General features: G+C 46.1%; 1 protein-coding gene across 3 annotated transcripts in view; it reads right to left on the bottom strand.

The window, feature by feature from the left end:
• Positions 1–1,779: 1,779 nt before the first annotated feature.
• Positions 1,780–15,052, bottom strand: part of DESI2 (desumoylating isopeptidase 2) — a 30,831-nt gene continuing 17,558 nt past the window's right edge. Inside the window, exons 1-5 of one of the 3 annotated variants that reach the window (XM_037069333.1) lie at positions 14,423–14,540; positions 10,351–10,423; positions 7,439–7,532; positions 5,733–5,874; positions 1,780–3,612 (exon numbers count right to left, since the gene is read on the bottom strand). In XM_037069333.1, coding sequence (XP_036925228.1) covers positions 3,379–3,612; positions 5,733–5,874; positions 7,439–7,532; positions 10,351–10,423; positions 14,423–14,512 — 633 coding nt within the window. In that variant the 5' untranslated portion in view covers positions 14,513–14,540 and the 3' untranslated portion in view covers positions 1,780–3,378. Of the gene's footprint in view, positions 3,613–5,732; positions 5,875–7,438; positions 7,533–10,350; positions 10,424–14,422; positions 14,541–15,052 lie in introns of those variants that run through there. The other 2 variants (XM_037069334.1, XM_037069335.1) reach the window with 2 other exon arrangements.

Here is a 15,052-nt window from a genome sequence, read left to right as displayed (position 1 = left end):
AGAGCAGCACGTGTGACAAAACGAACCTGCCACTACAGGAGAAATAAACGTGGGGGAGTGGGCTGGGCACGTCTCTGCAGAGCGGATGGGTGTGTGGAGTGTGACAAACCTCTCACCCCAGACACAAATCACATGACAGTTGCCATTTCTTGGAGGTCAGAAAGCACTCTTAACACCTTTGTTACAAAAGTATTTTTAATAAACTGATGTATTTCAATGTTGTCAACATGACAGCCTGGTGCTATATCAAGGTAGCAAAAACGAAGATTCCTGGTACTTTTAATATAAACACCGTGAATGACAGCACATCTGCATTCGGCTTCACAAGAAATCACCCGCAGGTTCATGGCGATCAACGGCTCTGACACCTTCGGAACAGCGAAGGCGCGCGCGTCGACAGAGTGGACCATGCAAGTCTAGCAGTGGAGGCCACACTGAGGGAGCAGGCACAACGGCAGCGTGGCCAGCTTGCCGGAGCAAACCCAAGTCTCTCAAACGTTATCGGTGAAAGAAAACGGAGCACGCATCAGAATCGCAGCGTGTCTGACAGTCACAGAGACGCAGGCGGGCACAGACTAGAACCCTGGAGCAGCAAGTGCGTCTCTGCCCATCTCAGGGCGGAAAGAAACTGTGGACAGAGTCTCCCGGCCGCTGCAGGGTTGATGTGCGCCGCAGGCACACGATGCCGACGTTGGCTGAGCCCCGTACTGCCCGCTCTGTGCCAGTGCTGGTGACGGTGCTGTGCCTGCTGCTGGGGGTCAGAGCCTCCCTGCCCGCCCGACTCCACAGGCCACACTGCCCAAAGCCCACGCCTTCTCAGTGTTGGAAAAAAACAAACCCAAGAGCATCTGAAACAGTAGAGACCAGCAGCGTCTAACCCTCTAACCCTGCACTGCTGTGCAACCCACCGGGAGAAACGGGCTTCCCTCGGTCACTACGAAGGGAGCGTCCGACTCCATCGTATCATGTGTCTCTCAAGGACCAGACTTCTCCCAACAGAGACCAGGCCGAGAGCAGGATTCTCCTCCCCTGAGGACAAGGGAAAGCTGGCTGCGTGCTAGTGAAGGAACCACCCTCGGTCTGGAACTGTGGAGAAGGAACTGATTTACACAAGATAAATACGATTACATAAAGATACTTATTTCTCAACCTTGAGTACAATTAGGTTGTAATCAATCTCAAGTCCAGAATTTGACCTGCTGATTGTTACTATGGTCCTTGGCCTTGGGCCCCCATTTGTTTCTATGAGGAAATTGTGCATTTGTTTCTTTGCACTAGGTGTAAACTCCAAATGCTGCAGATTCCAGTAAATACAGCAAAACACCAGAAGGCCCTCTGTGCGCCAAGGTGCTGGGTTCCGAATAAACACAGTCGGGACGACGTGGCTCTTCCCCAACCAGGGTCCAGTGCGTGCCGCTCCTCCACGGTCGGCAGCGAGGATGGGAGCCACTGTATGGGTGAGTCAATTAGGGAAAACTGTAATCCAGCACATCATTTAAAAAAAGTCCTAAGCAAACCGCACCAGATACTTTTCCCTACCCTGGGTTCTGGGGATGGGACTCTGCTTTGGGTGAACAAATCAACTGCTGAGCCCCGCATGTTTTAGTCTAATCTCACGCCAGACCCGGACCAAGTCCACTTTCCACGAAGGTCACACATTTTCTTCTTCCTTTCACGTCCCTCAAAACCAGCACGCCGCCCCAAAGGGCCGCGACACCGCGTAAAGGCTCTCCAGAACAGGCAAGGACAAACAGGGTGAGTGGCTTCATTTCCCTCAGGTCAACGCTTACAACTCAAGGTTCATTTTCCCGATGAACAAGGTGTGCTTAAGTTCATAAAATGAATCAAATATCAGCTTATGGAAAAGTTAAAAATGTAGTTTACTAAAAGTTATGTATCTTTACAAAGAGAAATAGCACTAACAATCCAACCTAGAAGTTCAAATAAAAGCTGATGATTTAAAACTAACAATATATATAAAAGCTGAAGTCACTGCCTTGGATAATTTATACACTGCATCCAGTACTTTACGTAGGACATTCATTCTTAAGGCAGAAAAAGTGAATTGGACATGGAATGACTTGACTCTCACATCCAACGGTCAAACTGGGAACAGGCTCGAGGGGACAAGATTCCTTGCTAATGACGACTTATCTGTGGTGACAATTCCACCCTTAGAGTTATGTTATGTAAGAGACATACATCTGAGAGAACAGAAAAGGATGAATTTCAGGATGGAAACACGTGACTTTTACACAAGAGGTCACTGAGACTACCCTTTCTATTAGGAGGCGAAACCACCTCTGTAGCAGACTAGCGGACTCCACGTGCGACTTCTGCTGCGGTACGTGAAGTGTTTAAAACATCAGTTACCTTTTGGAGTGCGTTACTTTAGTTTTCAAGGTCTAGTATAGAAGGCAGCCTGAGTAGTTCAAAGCAGTTGAGGGTCTGCTACTCAGAAGGCTGCCATTTAGGGTATTCCTACCCGTCAACCAAATCCTGTGCTGGGAGCGCATCGGTATGTATTCAAATAAAAATGAAGCCCCCCCCAAACCCACGTGCAAAACCCCTTGTCAGTTACTAGCAAGAATATCTTCAACAAAAAACATCTTCACTACAGAATCAGAGACATCCAAGCCAGACGGACACAAGAACGTACCCGCCCCCCACCTAGGTGGACGGTGTTGGGAACGATGGCAGCCCTCGGGCGGGGACCGAGGGACGTGCTGCTCAGAGCGGGAGGGAGTGGGGGGGAGTGGGAGGCAGTGGGGTGCCAAGAGGAACGGGCCAAGAGGAACGGGCCCGAGTGTGGCCCCCCGCTCAGCAGACGAGGTCCCAGGCGCTCCGGCTGGGGGTGCGCTCCTTCGCCTTTCTGCACCTGGGCACCAAAACCGTAACAAAAACACAAACTCAAAGACAATTCTCAAGCAGGTGAGGATGACGACAACCACCTAAGTACTTTTTTGTGTGCCTATTATTTATGCCGTAACTCTGGCAACGGTCAGAAGTGTACAAAGATTACCCGCCCAACGTCCGAAGACACGAAGATTCTCTTCGCTCACGGCGGCAGGAGTCCATGCGAGATTTGTAAACAGCGATACAAAATACTGTAAACGTAACTTAGCAGAGCTCGTATAAAACAGAAGAAGGAAATCCAAATGTACGAGTGGGTTAAAAAACCAGAGGGCAGCTTCATACACAGTTCTCCCTCCTGCGCCGAGTGATTTGATTACAAATATAATCCTGAGCTGAAAAACCGGGATTGGGGGGGGACAGCCACCTTCGCGTACAGAACATCCAAGGGACGCCTCCTCTTTTACCTTCCGCAAGTGACGCTGAACGGCCAGACACAGTCCCAACACGCGACTTTGGAGGCAGTCAGAGTCTGGTGTGGCGCCCGGGCCTGGGGCCCGCGGCGGCACTGGCCACGGCGGCCGAGGCCACGGCGTCCTCCGCCTCCTCCAGCTCCTCCTGCAGCTCCTGGCTCACGCTGGACTGCAGCGCCGCGGGCGTGAGCCACTCCTTCGGGAGGCAGCTCTGCAGGAAGGGGATGCAGGAGCTGAAGTAGGCAAGCCGGTTGATCCAGCGAGGAATCTCCTTCCCACAGAGAATCTGGAGGGGGGAAGTGTTCCGTTAGGGAGGTGGTTCAGGGGATCGGCCCACTGCCCAGGAGTGGGGGGGGGAGGGAGCGGGTGGATGTTCAGAAAAGCCACTGCACACCAGCCTCTGGTGACGTGACCCAGGCCTCCGCTACCGAGCAGCTCCCTCACTTGGCAGCCTGGGGTCCCTGCTGTCAGCCCCATCCCTGCCTTTCTGATCACTTGTCAGGTCACGTTTCACCTCTACAAAACGGAGCTAGTTTCGCTGGGATCCTTCCTTCCTTTGGTCCTTGCACCCGCTTTGAGACACGAGTGGAAGTGCTCTGAACACCAAAGCAGAAGACTTGCAAACGCAGGGGGTGTTGCAGTAAGGGGAGCCTCAGGCCGTAGGAGCAGTCCGTCTGGGGTGCTTGCGTGTCTGTGAGTCCTCCTTTTTCATGGACTCTTTCTACCTCCCTCCGGTGTCCACTACCTCGTTTTTCCAGGTGCTCATTCTACCCCAGTGCGTCTGTCCTTGGCCCAGGTATCCCAAGGAGCTCACACTGGTCTGGATAGAAGCATCTGCCCAGATGAGACCTGGCTGGCTCTGGGACCTGGTGAAGCCTCTACTAGGGACAACAGACACAGAAATGCGGGTCAGGAGGGATCCCCGGCTGACCCCTCCTCCTCCTGCAGACAGTGAGAACCAGGTCCTTTACGAGACCGGCTTCGTGCTCATTGCCCGCTTTCCTCTGCAGACCACTGGGCGTAACCGAGTTCCTGTCCACTGTCCCTCTGGCATTTGTGCCTCTCGTCTGTCAATGATTCTGACCGTGGGATGACAAGTACCATCTCTCTTCTTTGCTGATGACTTAGGAAAGAGGTTTCAAAGTATCTCATGTCCCCCAAGTAGCTAATATGTAAATAAGCTGATACCTGTAATGAAGCAATGTTAACTTTTCTCCGGAAAGCTTTATTTATTTAGCCTTGTGCCCCAGTGGTTACGGACCTTATGTGACACCGTTCCCATCAGTCTACTCAACACACAGACAGACAAGTATTACATTACACTTCACACCCAAGGCATGTTAAGAGATATTTGCCTGGAAGAAGGCAAACCACAGAAGTGTGACTAGGAGCGTCAGGTGTATGTAGCAGGTCCTTCCTCCACTCTACTTCCTGAGTCCTGATTTGATTCGGTAATCTGCCTCCCTGCATTTATCTGGGTGCTTCCTGGGACGCGACCTCCACCCCCGGCAGTGACTTGGTCAGCCTCCCACAGCTCATCCCGAACGAAGACGAGCCGCCTGTTTCTGCGCTCCTTACAGATGTGAGCTCTGAACCGCCTTCCTTCTCCCCTGGAAGTCGCCCAGGCCCTGACGCCTCCCCCGCTCTCAGCGCCACCCCCCCATCCCAGCGCATCCCCAGACGGGTGAGGAAGTCCAGCTCCCTGCGGCAGGTCACTGAGGCAGTGGCAGGTCACTGAGGCAGCGGCGCCCACGCCTGCCGTCCCCTCGCAGCCCCTGCCGCCACAGCCCCTGCTGCTCGGACTCAGGGAGCCGGGAAGCTGTTTCAACCCCATTTACCTCTCTAGACTTGATCATCTTTTGCTTTCTCCCTTCCATTTTTTTTTCAAGGTCCTGTAATTCTGATCTAGTTTTTGGTCTTCTGCTTGGCACTCAAGAATTGGGAAGGCAAGTACGTGCCTGTGTGATAAGCCGGCAGAATTGAATTTCAAGACAGGAGAAATGAATTACTTATTCATGAGCAAGAGCTTGGAAAAAATTTCAAGTTGGCAACTAAAATTTGGGGTATGAGAAATGAGTGGCTAGATAGTAGAAGTCTCTCAGGCACTAACTTCTTTAAAGCGAACATTTCGGGCTGTAGTACAGTGAATGGGAGTCAGAAGAGACAGGTGTCTAGATTCACCCCCCACCCACAGCAGAGGCGTGGCTACCGTCACAGAGTAAAGCTGGGCGACTCCAGTGCCACCAACTTCAGAAAGGTCATTCATGCAAGAGAGAAAAATGTAACCCCGTATTTTGTACAACACAAAGATCCAGGAAGAAACGAACCAACCAAATGCAGTACGATAGTGAGTACAGTAATAAACATTATTTACTTGAAGAACTTTTAGGATAAAATTTAATTTACCTCTGATAAAGCTGAAGAAAAGTGATTGCAGTTTTTGTGCATTAAATGATAGGCATTGCCTTTGTATTCTTTTCCCAGTTCTTCTACAATTTTTTCGATATCATCTTCTAGGAAGTCGGTGCTCCCTAAAACAACAGCTTCTCTTAAAGAAAAGAAAGAAGAGAACAAAGCTGCGTGAGGTTAGGTATTTATAAAACGCAAGTTTAAGCTTCGCTTATTTCCAGGGATACCATGATTCAAGATGTACCAGAGCAGGGTTACCGTGACGAAACTAAAGGGAAATGAGATACTTTAAAAATGCTAGTTATTTTTAGTTTTATTTTTCTGCAATAAACTTTTAAGCACACCACTTCTCAATAATTCAAATGCAAAAGTCATTTTCTTTATAAAACAATATATTCTTACATTGAAAATGTAACATCACAGTTGTTTTTACAACTACTGTGTAAGCAGTTACACTATTCGAAAACCAGCTCCACGGAGCCAATACTTCTGTTCAGTCACTTGCCACCGATGGCTGGCCAAATTCTCTCAGGGGAAAATGTAAAAACCACCCCCAAGGCATCTCCCTCACCCAACTACTACCCCGGAAATGTAACAATACACATTGCTCAGAAGCATCTAGAGTTTTGGTCAGATCCCGCAGGGCATCCAAGAAAGCCGAAAGTCCTCCGAAAACCCCCGTCTGGCCGTGGCGACTACAGGGGGACCTGAGGGGTGGACTCGGGACGGCCTCGGGCAGCGCCTCCCACCTTGCCCGGCGCACAGCACACAGAGACCGTGCGTTGACACTGCGGCACACCAAAAACGTGCTTTTGCAGCTCTGATAGCCACTGTCGGGTTGGCTGCTGTGATTTTTCCCTTTGACAATCTACGGGGAAGAGGTCAGCGCCCCTGACTCAACAGCCAAGCACGCATTATACAAACTGGCAGCAAAAACCGCTGGGCTAAGGGAACCACGGGCACAGGAGTGGTAAACGTGGCCCTAAACGGAATTTTGATGCTATAACCTCCTTTCACGACTTTTCACTATTGTTTTAGCAAATTAACTATTATAAGCCCAGAAGTTTCTGAAGTTCCTTGAAACGAAGGTTCTAAGCATTAAATACAAACTTTAATTAAGGAATGGAAATTTGTTTGTTAGCATTCAGATTTTCAGTGCTGTTTACTATCATAAGGCTACAGAATACACTCATATCCACACATTTTAGGTTTATCAATACATGTAATACAGGTGCTTCACAATAGAGTCTCGGCTAATCGACTGTCTAACTGAAATTTATAAAGTGTCCCTTTCATTGGGAAAATGAAGAGATTTTTAATAATGCTCTTAGGTACGTTGTAATAAAACTTCCCTCAACGCCCCCCACCCCCAAATGGGAGGCTGAGGGGTAGCAATAACCAGAGAGAGGAATGTTTTCTAAAGCAGAACCCAAGTTATACCGAGGTGAAAACATTTCTGAAGTACACAGAATACCTTACATGGGTCCTGAATAAAAGCACTCGGTTATTTCAGGCACTCTATTTGGCCAACTCCCGTCTTTACACAATGGCCAAGATAGATGTGATTGCAAAAGACAACGTCAGCAACTAGAGCAGCGTTAAAGTTCCACTTCCTGGCGTTCACTCACAGGATGAACTCTGTACGCCTGAAAACAAGCTGTGGCCCCTAAAACAGTGTAATAAAAATTATCCTCCCTACTTACTTAAATTTAAATGTTTCTCCTAGTTCAGAAGCATTTCCTGGGGAAATTTCAAATATTCCAGAAAAGGGGTAAGGATGGCCACCATAAGCAAATTCTGAAAAGAGAAAACTCGTGATTTTTAGTATTACACAAAATTTAACCAGAATGCTGAATTAGCTTTAATAAATGATGAGGATAATAATGATACCATCTGAATATCCTTCCGTTCAGTCACGTTTTCACAAACATCTCATTTAGCCATTACTTGTAGAGAAGAGGTGATGCCGAAGGCCTGAACCCTCTAACAATGGGAACACTCAGAGGTAGTGCTGACTTTGTTTTCACTGGCGACAGGAGAGTGACTAACACTCAGCTGTAAATACAGTCAGTCCCCCTGCATACCTATCCTGCCAAACTAAGTAGGTGGCCAGTTCAGCACTTGGCCATTTTCTAAATTCAAGTGATCGAATTTCAAACTTGTACTTTATTGGAAAATATGTCTACTAACAATGAATTTTCATAGTTCCTGGGCTGAATGCCTGGTTTTTCTTTGAAACATTAGCAAACTTGAAAAACCGAAATCCAGTTCCCCATTCAAGAAAAAATAAATTGCCCTGGCCAGGTAGTGAGGTGGCTGGAGTGTTGTCCCAATGCTCCAGGGTTGAGGGTTCGATCCTCCAGCAGGATGTACGAGAATCAACCAATGAATGTGTGAGTGAGTGGAACAACAAATCGATGTCTCTCCGTTCAATAAAAAATTAAAAAGAAAAACTAACCACTTAATAGGCACACCTGCTCCCACGTGCTATCTACCACGAACCTCCAGCTGGGAGGGAGCCCCTGCTCCACAGGGGGTACCCGCTCAGGCTCAGCAGGTGCCCACTCTCCCGGGACTAAGACCTCTGTCTACAGTTCTGGTACGGGGTCCCGGGATATTCCAGTGGCAAATCTTAGTGGGCTTATTCAAATAATTCCAATCAAATATTTAAATTAATCTCATCACTTAAAATTTATTAGATGTTAAAAGGTCTTAGGACAAAGTATGGGAAAGAACTGATATGTACTAAGTTTACTTTTAATTCACACCTTTCAGAAAAAAGTAATGATGTAGGTAACAAAAAGGTGTCCAACACCCGATTTTGAAATAGGCATTAAAACATTTTTAATGACAGAATCTTATAAAATGCTGGAGACAATCAGGTTGGCTACGAAAGGCTATGTCTGGAGTTTTAACTTTGTCAAGCCCAGGAAGGAAAGTCATATAGCCGTTTCCTCTTCCATTCAAGGAGCATCGTTCACTGCCGGACGCGTCCAGGGTGGGACAAAGGGGTTTACAGTGGTGAGTACATGAAAGACGGAGTGTAGTCTTGTGTTGTTATTTATTTATTCTTGTATTATTCTCCATACGAACAACTGTACACCTACTTCTGCCCCACCCTGTATTCTGCCCGAGCTCGGCCAAGCTTACATGAACACACTTTGAACCATGCTTCCAATTATTCCCCGATCATGTTATGAGAGGCAACAATGATCAGGCAGATAAAAGACCACGGGACTAGTATGCAGGAACACCTGGGTTCAACTCCTAGTTCTGTTCATTATCAGCAGTGTGACTTTTAGCAGGCTTGCGCTTCGGCTTCTTTCTTAGGAAAGTGGAGAAACACCACATGCTCTCGTCTGCCTCCCAGGAGCACAGTCACGTGGTTCAGAACTTGATGGCATTTTAAAACGGTCACACACCGTGCAGATTTGGATGAAAGGGAATGCACACGACTCTGGCAGAAGCCGAGTCCAACGAGGCAGCAGACTGTGCCCTGTAACCCCACCGGCAGCAACACTCCGCCACCGAAACTTTGGGCAGGAGCCCCAGCGCGTCGTTGGAAATACTTGGTCCACGCTGCCCTTCGAGGAAAATGGAGGCTGAACAGCAGCTCCTTAGAGCCTGCGTGGAAAACGCACCACTGTGGAGCACGCACCGCCACCACACCTAGAAGCGCCGAACAACGTGCGGGACAGGGGACGTGAGGACACCGCAGCGACACAGTACGTGGACGAGCCCTTTCTTTGTAATTGCTGAAGCTGCTGGGCGGCCTTCAGGGGTAACTGAGTAAGTGGCAGTAACATGTTCCACGAGTCACAAATCCTGCCTGCACGAGGCAATTAAAGGCATTCATTTCTGCTACAGGGTGAGTTTATGATTCAAAATAATGTGTTTATAACCCTCATGAAACTGGCAATGCGATCTCTTTGACACACACCAGTACTGCTCACAACTCGATCAGGAGTGAATGGTCCTCACCAGAGTGGGGATGAGAATGAAGAGCTGTGGAGAGCGAGGTGCTGGGTGTGAGTGGCTCGTCACTTCAGTGTGACAAAGGGCAGCAGAGAACAGGGAGGGCTGAGCTAATGACGACAAAGGCCCTCATTCTCCAGCAAAAGGCTAGATGTGATCAAGGGCAGGCCTGGCTCGGTGATGTTTTTAAACGTTTGAACTATATACTTCAGGTCTGCAAAAACAAATGACTGAAATTCCCTCAGGAAATGGGCATTTCAAGTTGGACACTCTCTAGAACCAACCCTTCTCCAACCAAAATGATTGTTTTTAATCGTATTATTTTTCAAAGTGCAAGGTTTCTTAGGAACTCCAATACATATTACAGCAAAACTCTAAGGGCATAACAATCTCAAAAGCAAAATGTTTTTTGAAGATATAGTGTTAGAATAAAAGATACCTAAGTAAACGTACACCCATATACTTTGGTACTTTCTGCCCAGATACATTCATTTCAGGCATTTTCCCAAAACACAGTATAAATAAATACAGACAAGTGACGACCTGCTTCTCTGCAGCGAGTTGCGGAAGCAGTTGGGACTCCGCAGCCCCTAAAGGAAACCCTTTCGGGAGCGGACTTGGACTGTGTGTGCACACGTACCTCTGCCGTACACTTCAATTCCCGAATGAAAAACTCCAATTCCAATGGGCGAGGTGTACTCGTTCATCCAGTACTAAGGGAGAAAGGAAAGATTCAGAACATCTGTTTGTGTGCGGCTCAACTGCACGTGGCGAGAAGCTGCCGCTCCCACACCGAGCGCATTTTGGGCATTTTCCCTCACAACGCTGAAGCTCCGGGACAGGAACCTCCTTTGTCCCGTTTCTGTGCCCCTCCCCACCGGTGGGACTCTGCCCCGGGTCCAAATGGAGGTCTCCCTGTGTGTACAGGCATGCTATCTAAGGCACAAATCCCAACAGCTAAACCTGGCCAGGTTGGAAGAAAGTAGATACAAAAGTTCTGTTAGTGACTTAAAAACTTCCCCCAACACCTGCGTTCACAGTACCGTTACAGAAACAAGTCCTTGTGTACAATCTGGTACACGATAAAGATGGGGTTTAAAACTAATGATAAGGGGCAAATGATTAAAAATGCATTGATGAAATTGATAATGCATAAAATACATATATCTAAAAATTCTAGTGCGTCTAAATATAATCACAGAGAAGAAATAAAATAGATTAAAAAATGCTTAAGATGGGAAGAGCCAACCTAAGTGAAGCAAAACCTACAATTTTAGATGAAAGCAACAGATACTCAACATAAACAACTGTTTACTGTGTAAAACCACATGAATGAGCTAAAAATGTAAACACGGAGACAAAGCTTGTGACACGAGTACAAAGGTCAGTATAAGAACCTGGGTCTCCCTCTTCATCTCACTGTTTGGTCCCTGCATTCCGACAGCCTGAACTTGGTGTAGGAGCGGGGAAAGAAAGCAAGGACGGTTTCTGCTGGTGAACGGGCGAAAGTACACAGACCCTGCTCTTCCTACAGCTTCTTCTTGTGGGTGTGAACATTTTTAAATAAAAAGGAGGGCCAAAGAGAACGATCTAGTCCCTGCCTCTTTTCAACAGAAGAGAGGCCGCTCCCGGTCTCCTGTCCTGCCCCGGCCCCCCAGGGGTCCGAGGGGAGGAAGCACGAGAGAGGTGACCCCACCCGTCTGCAGACAGTCTGCTGGTCTCTTCCCAGGGAGCGGTATTCTTGGCAGCCACCTTCTGGGACTTCAACTGCCTTTTCCACTTGAGAAACCCCACTGTTGACAGTGCTCACAACCAGTCATCCGGGCTGGGCACTGCTGATTTCCTTAAGGACGACAGCTCGGCAGGCTTTACAGTTTTTTTGTTCTGGAGGCTGACAGCTCTGTTTTAGTAACCTTTCTCTTTCACACGGAAACTTCTCTTTCAAAATACAGAATATTGTCCAAAAAGATATTATTTATATATATACATATGCATACACATATATATGAATGATTTGTCTACAACATCTACAATAAGACACTGGCTACAACGTTTTAAACTCTTAGCACATTTATTTCTATTTAATGTCTCACATAACTTAATTTTAACAATTTCTCTTTCAGTTGAGCAGTAAGTAGCCTCCACAAAGTGCTTTTATTTATTTTTTAAAAAATATTTTATTTATTTTTACTTATCTTTAGAGGGGAAGGGAAGGAGAGAGGGAGAGAAATATCAATGTATGGTTGCCTCTCATGCGTCCCCTGCCGGGAACCAGGAACAGGCCTGCAACCCAGGTATGTGCCCTGACTGGGAATCGAACTGCGATCATGTGGTTCGCAGGCCCGCGCTCAATCCACTGAGCTACACCAGCCAGGGCCCAAAGTGCTTTTATAATAAATGTCTATAACGGGAACCTAAATATTTCATTAAAAGATAGTGAGGCTTTCATGAAAAAGAAAACTTATACACGAGCAGTGTCTTTGGCCAAAGGGTAAAAGGGTTAGGCTGGGAATGCACTTGCCAGAGTGGGGATCCTCAACGAGAAATCTTTCGTTCCCTACACTTTCACAAAGGAAAACAATCTCTTCCACGCTTAGGGATTTCATGCTTAGAATGCCTGCATGTCACCTGGGTGCGTACTATGCTACTTCAGTTTGAAATTCCCCTGCAGTCAAGATTTTACATTCTAAAATATAGAAGGGTGTGTTTTGACCCATTTTATAACTTGAGAAGTCTGTAAAAAGAGAGAAACTTAAAAACAAGAGAAAAGTGTACCACCCCAAGTTTGGTCAGCCCTTTGGAGTTCTGAAGAACAAGATCTGACCTACATAAAGTTTCTAAAGAACGGCGGAGGCACAACCACGAAAAATGACAACCTGGTGCTTTGCAAGGGGTGGCGGTAGCTCCACTCTCAGACGGGAGGTTGGACATCAGGTCAGGTGTTTCTGCTCAAGGTCACAGGAAGCCCTCGAGGTGGGAGGAAAAGGACTTCTGAACCCAGAGATATTTCTCTGGACAGTGCTGAACAGCAGAAGGCTATTCACTCCTAACATCATTTCTTCCCCAAGGCTCTGACTCAGTATTAATGAACGCTGATGGGGCTTACTCACTGTTAGCAGTAACAATGAGGGACTCAGTAATTTTTTTGCTTTTCTGTTTCTTTGTATTCTTATCCCTAAAAAGGCCCCCAAATTTAAGGATTCATTTCTTTGAGAGATTAAAGTAACTATTTACTAGTTAGAAATCTATGAATAAATATCTCTACTTACTTTACAAAAATAAAAAGAATTATAAGTAGCCCTGGGAACAACTGTACAAATTAGACAACTGAGATGAAATGGACAAATTCATCCAAGGACACAAACTACCAAAACTTACTCAAGAAGAAATTAAAAAATCTGAATAGATTTATAATGAATGAGAATGATAGAAGGGAGAATGAATTAGTAATTTAAAAACCACCCACACAGAAAAAAGGCTATGATAAGATGATTTGGGTGAATTCTACCAAATATTTAAACAAAGAAATCTAAACAATTTAAAAGAAATCAGTAACAATTCTTCACAAACTGTTCCAGAAGACAGAAAAAAGGGGAACACTCCCCAGATCATTCTGAGGACAGAATTCACTTGAAATCCAGTACTCCTTCCCGATTAAGAACCTCAGCCATCTAGGAACATGAGGAAACTTGCCAACCTGGTGAAGGGCATCTTCAATTAGCTGAAAAACAGCTCATAGCATATTAATGGTGAAAGATTTAATGCTTTTGCTTTAAGAGCAGGAAAAAAGTAAGGATGTCTGTCCTTGCCACTTCTACGAAACACTGTACTGGGGTTCCAGCCAATGCAATTAGGGAAAAAAACCAATAAATAAAATAAAGCACACCTAGACTGGAAAGGAAGAAGTAAAATTATCTCTATTTGCAGATGACATGATTTTGTATACAGAAAATCATAAAGAATTCACTAAAAAAACTTTTAAAACTAGTTAACAAAATCAGCCAGGTTACAGGGTACAACATTAATATGCAAACATCAACTATATTATTATTATTATTATTATTATTTAGAGAGAGGAAGGGAGGGAGAAAGAAACATCAATGTGTGGTTGCCTCTTGAGCGCCCCCTACTGGGGACCTGGCCCGCAACCCAGGCATGTGCCCCGACTGGGAATCAAACTGGAACCCTTTGGTTTTCAGGTTGGCACTCAATCCACTGAGCCACACTAGCCAGGGCATATATTTCTAAATACTACCAACGAACAAAGTAAAAATGAAATTAAGAAAACTCATTTACAGTTTCATCAAAAAATATTTAGGGAATAAATTTAACACAACAACCACGTAACTGTGTACCTGAAAACATTATTGAAGTAAATTAAAGACCTAAACAAGAGGAAGCACCTTCCCTGCTCACAGATCAGAAAACACTTAACGTTGTTAGGGTGACATACTCCTCAGGGTGGCCTGCAGTCACAATCTTCGTCAAAACCCCGCTGTCCTCTTTGCAGACACGGACAGGTCAATGCTAGAAATTCGAAAGACCTGTAACTGCCAAGTAATCTTGAAGAAAACTGGAAGAGCCACACTTCTGATTTCAAAACTCAGAACAGAGCTACGCTACTCAGGACCGTGCAGCTGGCACACAGACAGACACACGGATGGACAGAACAGGACAGAACTCACTTCGGAAACAAACCCTTATATACTTACGGTCAGTTGCTCTTTGACAAGGGGGCCCGCACAGCTCGGTGGAGGAAAGAAATGGTGTTTTTGAGGAACAGACCTGAGACAGCTGCACATCCATCCAGGCACGTGACTGAAGTAGGACCCCCACTTCACACCACGTGTAAAGATGAACTCAGAACAGCTCAAGGCCTACACGTAAGACCTAAATCTGTAAAACCCTTTGAAGAAAACAAAAGGGTATCTTCATGATCTTATATTAGGCAACGGCTTCTTAGCTGTGATGGCAAAAGCACAAGGAACAAAAGAAAAAGTTAAAAAATAAAACGTCTTGTGCTTCAAAGGACATCAGAAAGAAAGTGTCCTTTCCTAACAATAGAAAAGGAAAAGACGGTCCAATTAGTTCCTGAACTCTAATTCCCAAATTAAAAATCTTTAAATAGGTTACTTCTCAAATTACAGACTGCATTCTTAATTCCAGACCGCTGCTTTCAAAAACATGTAGAAAACAGGCTAAAAATGACACATCAAGGACAGAAGAAAAAACCCAAACCACAGCTCTAAACACACGTGTTCTGGTCCGCCACTTCTTACACATGAGCACAACCGCACGTCGTTGATGGAATTTTTAGAATCGACATTATAAAGTGGAGTAGG

Source organism: Sturnira hondurensis, unplaced genomic scaffold (assembly GCF_014824575.4).
Source record: "Sturnira hondurensis isolate 20B ecotype Veracruz unplaced genomic scaffold, ASM1482457v3 Scaffold0018525, whole genome shotgun sequence".
NCBI lineage: Eukaryota > Metazoa > Chordata > Mammalia > Chiroptera > Phyllostomidae > Sturnira > Sturnira hondurensis.
Note: the sequence above shows the minus strand (reverse complement) of the source record. Positions and strands in the feature narration are given on the sequence as shown.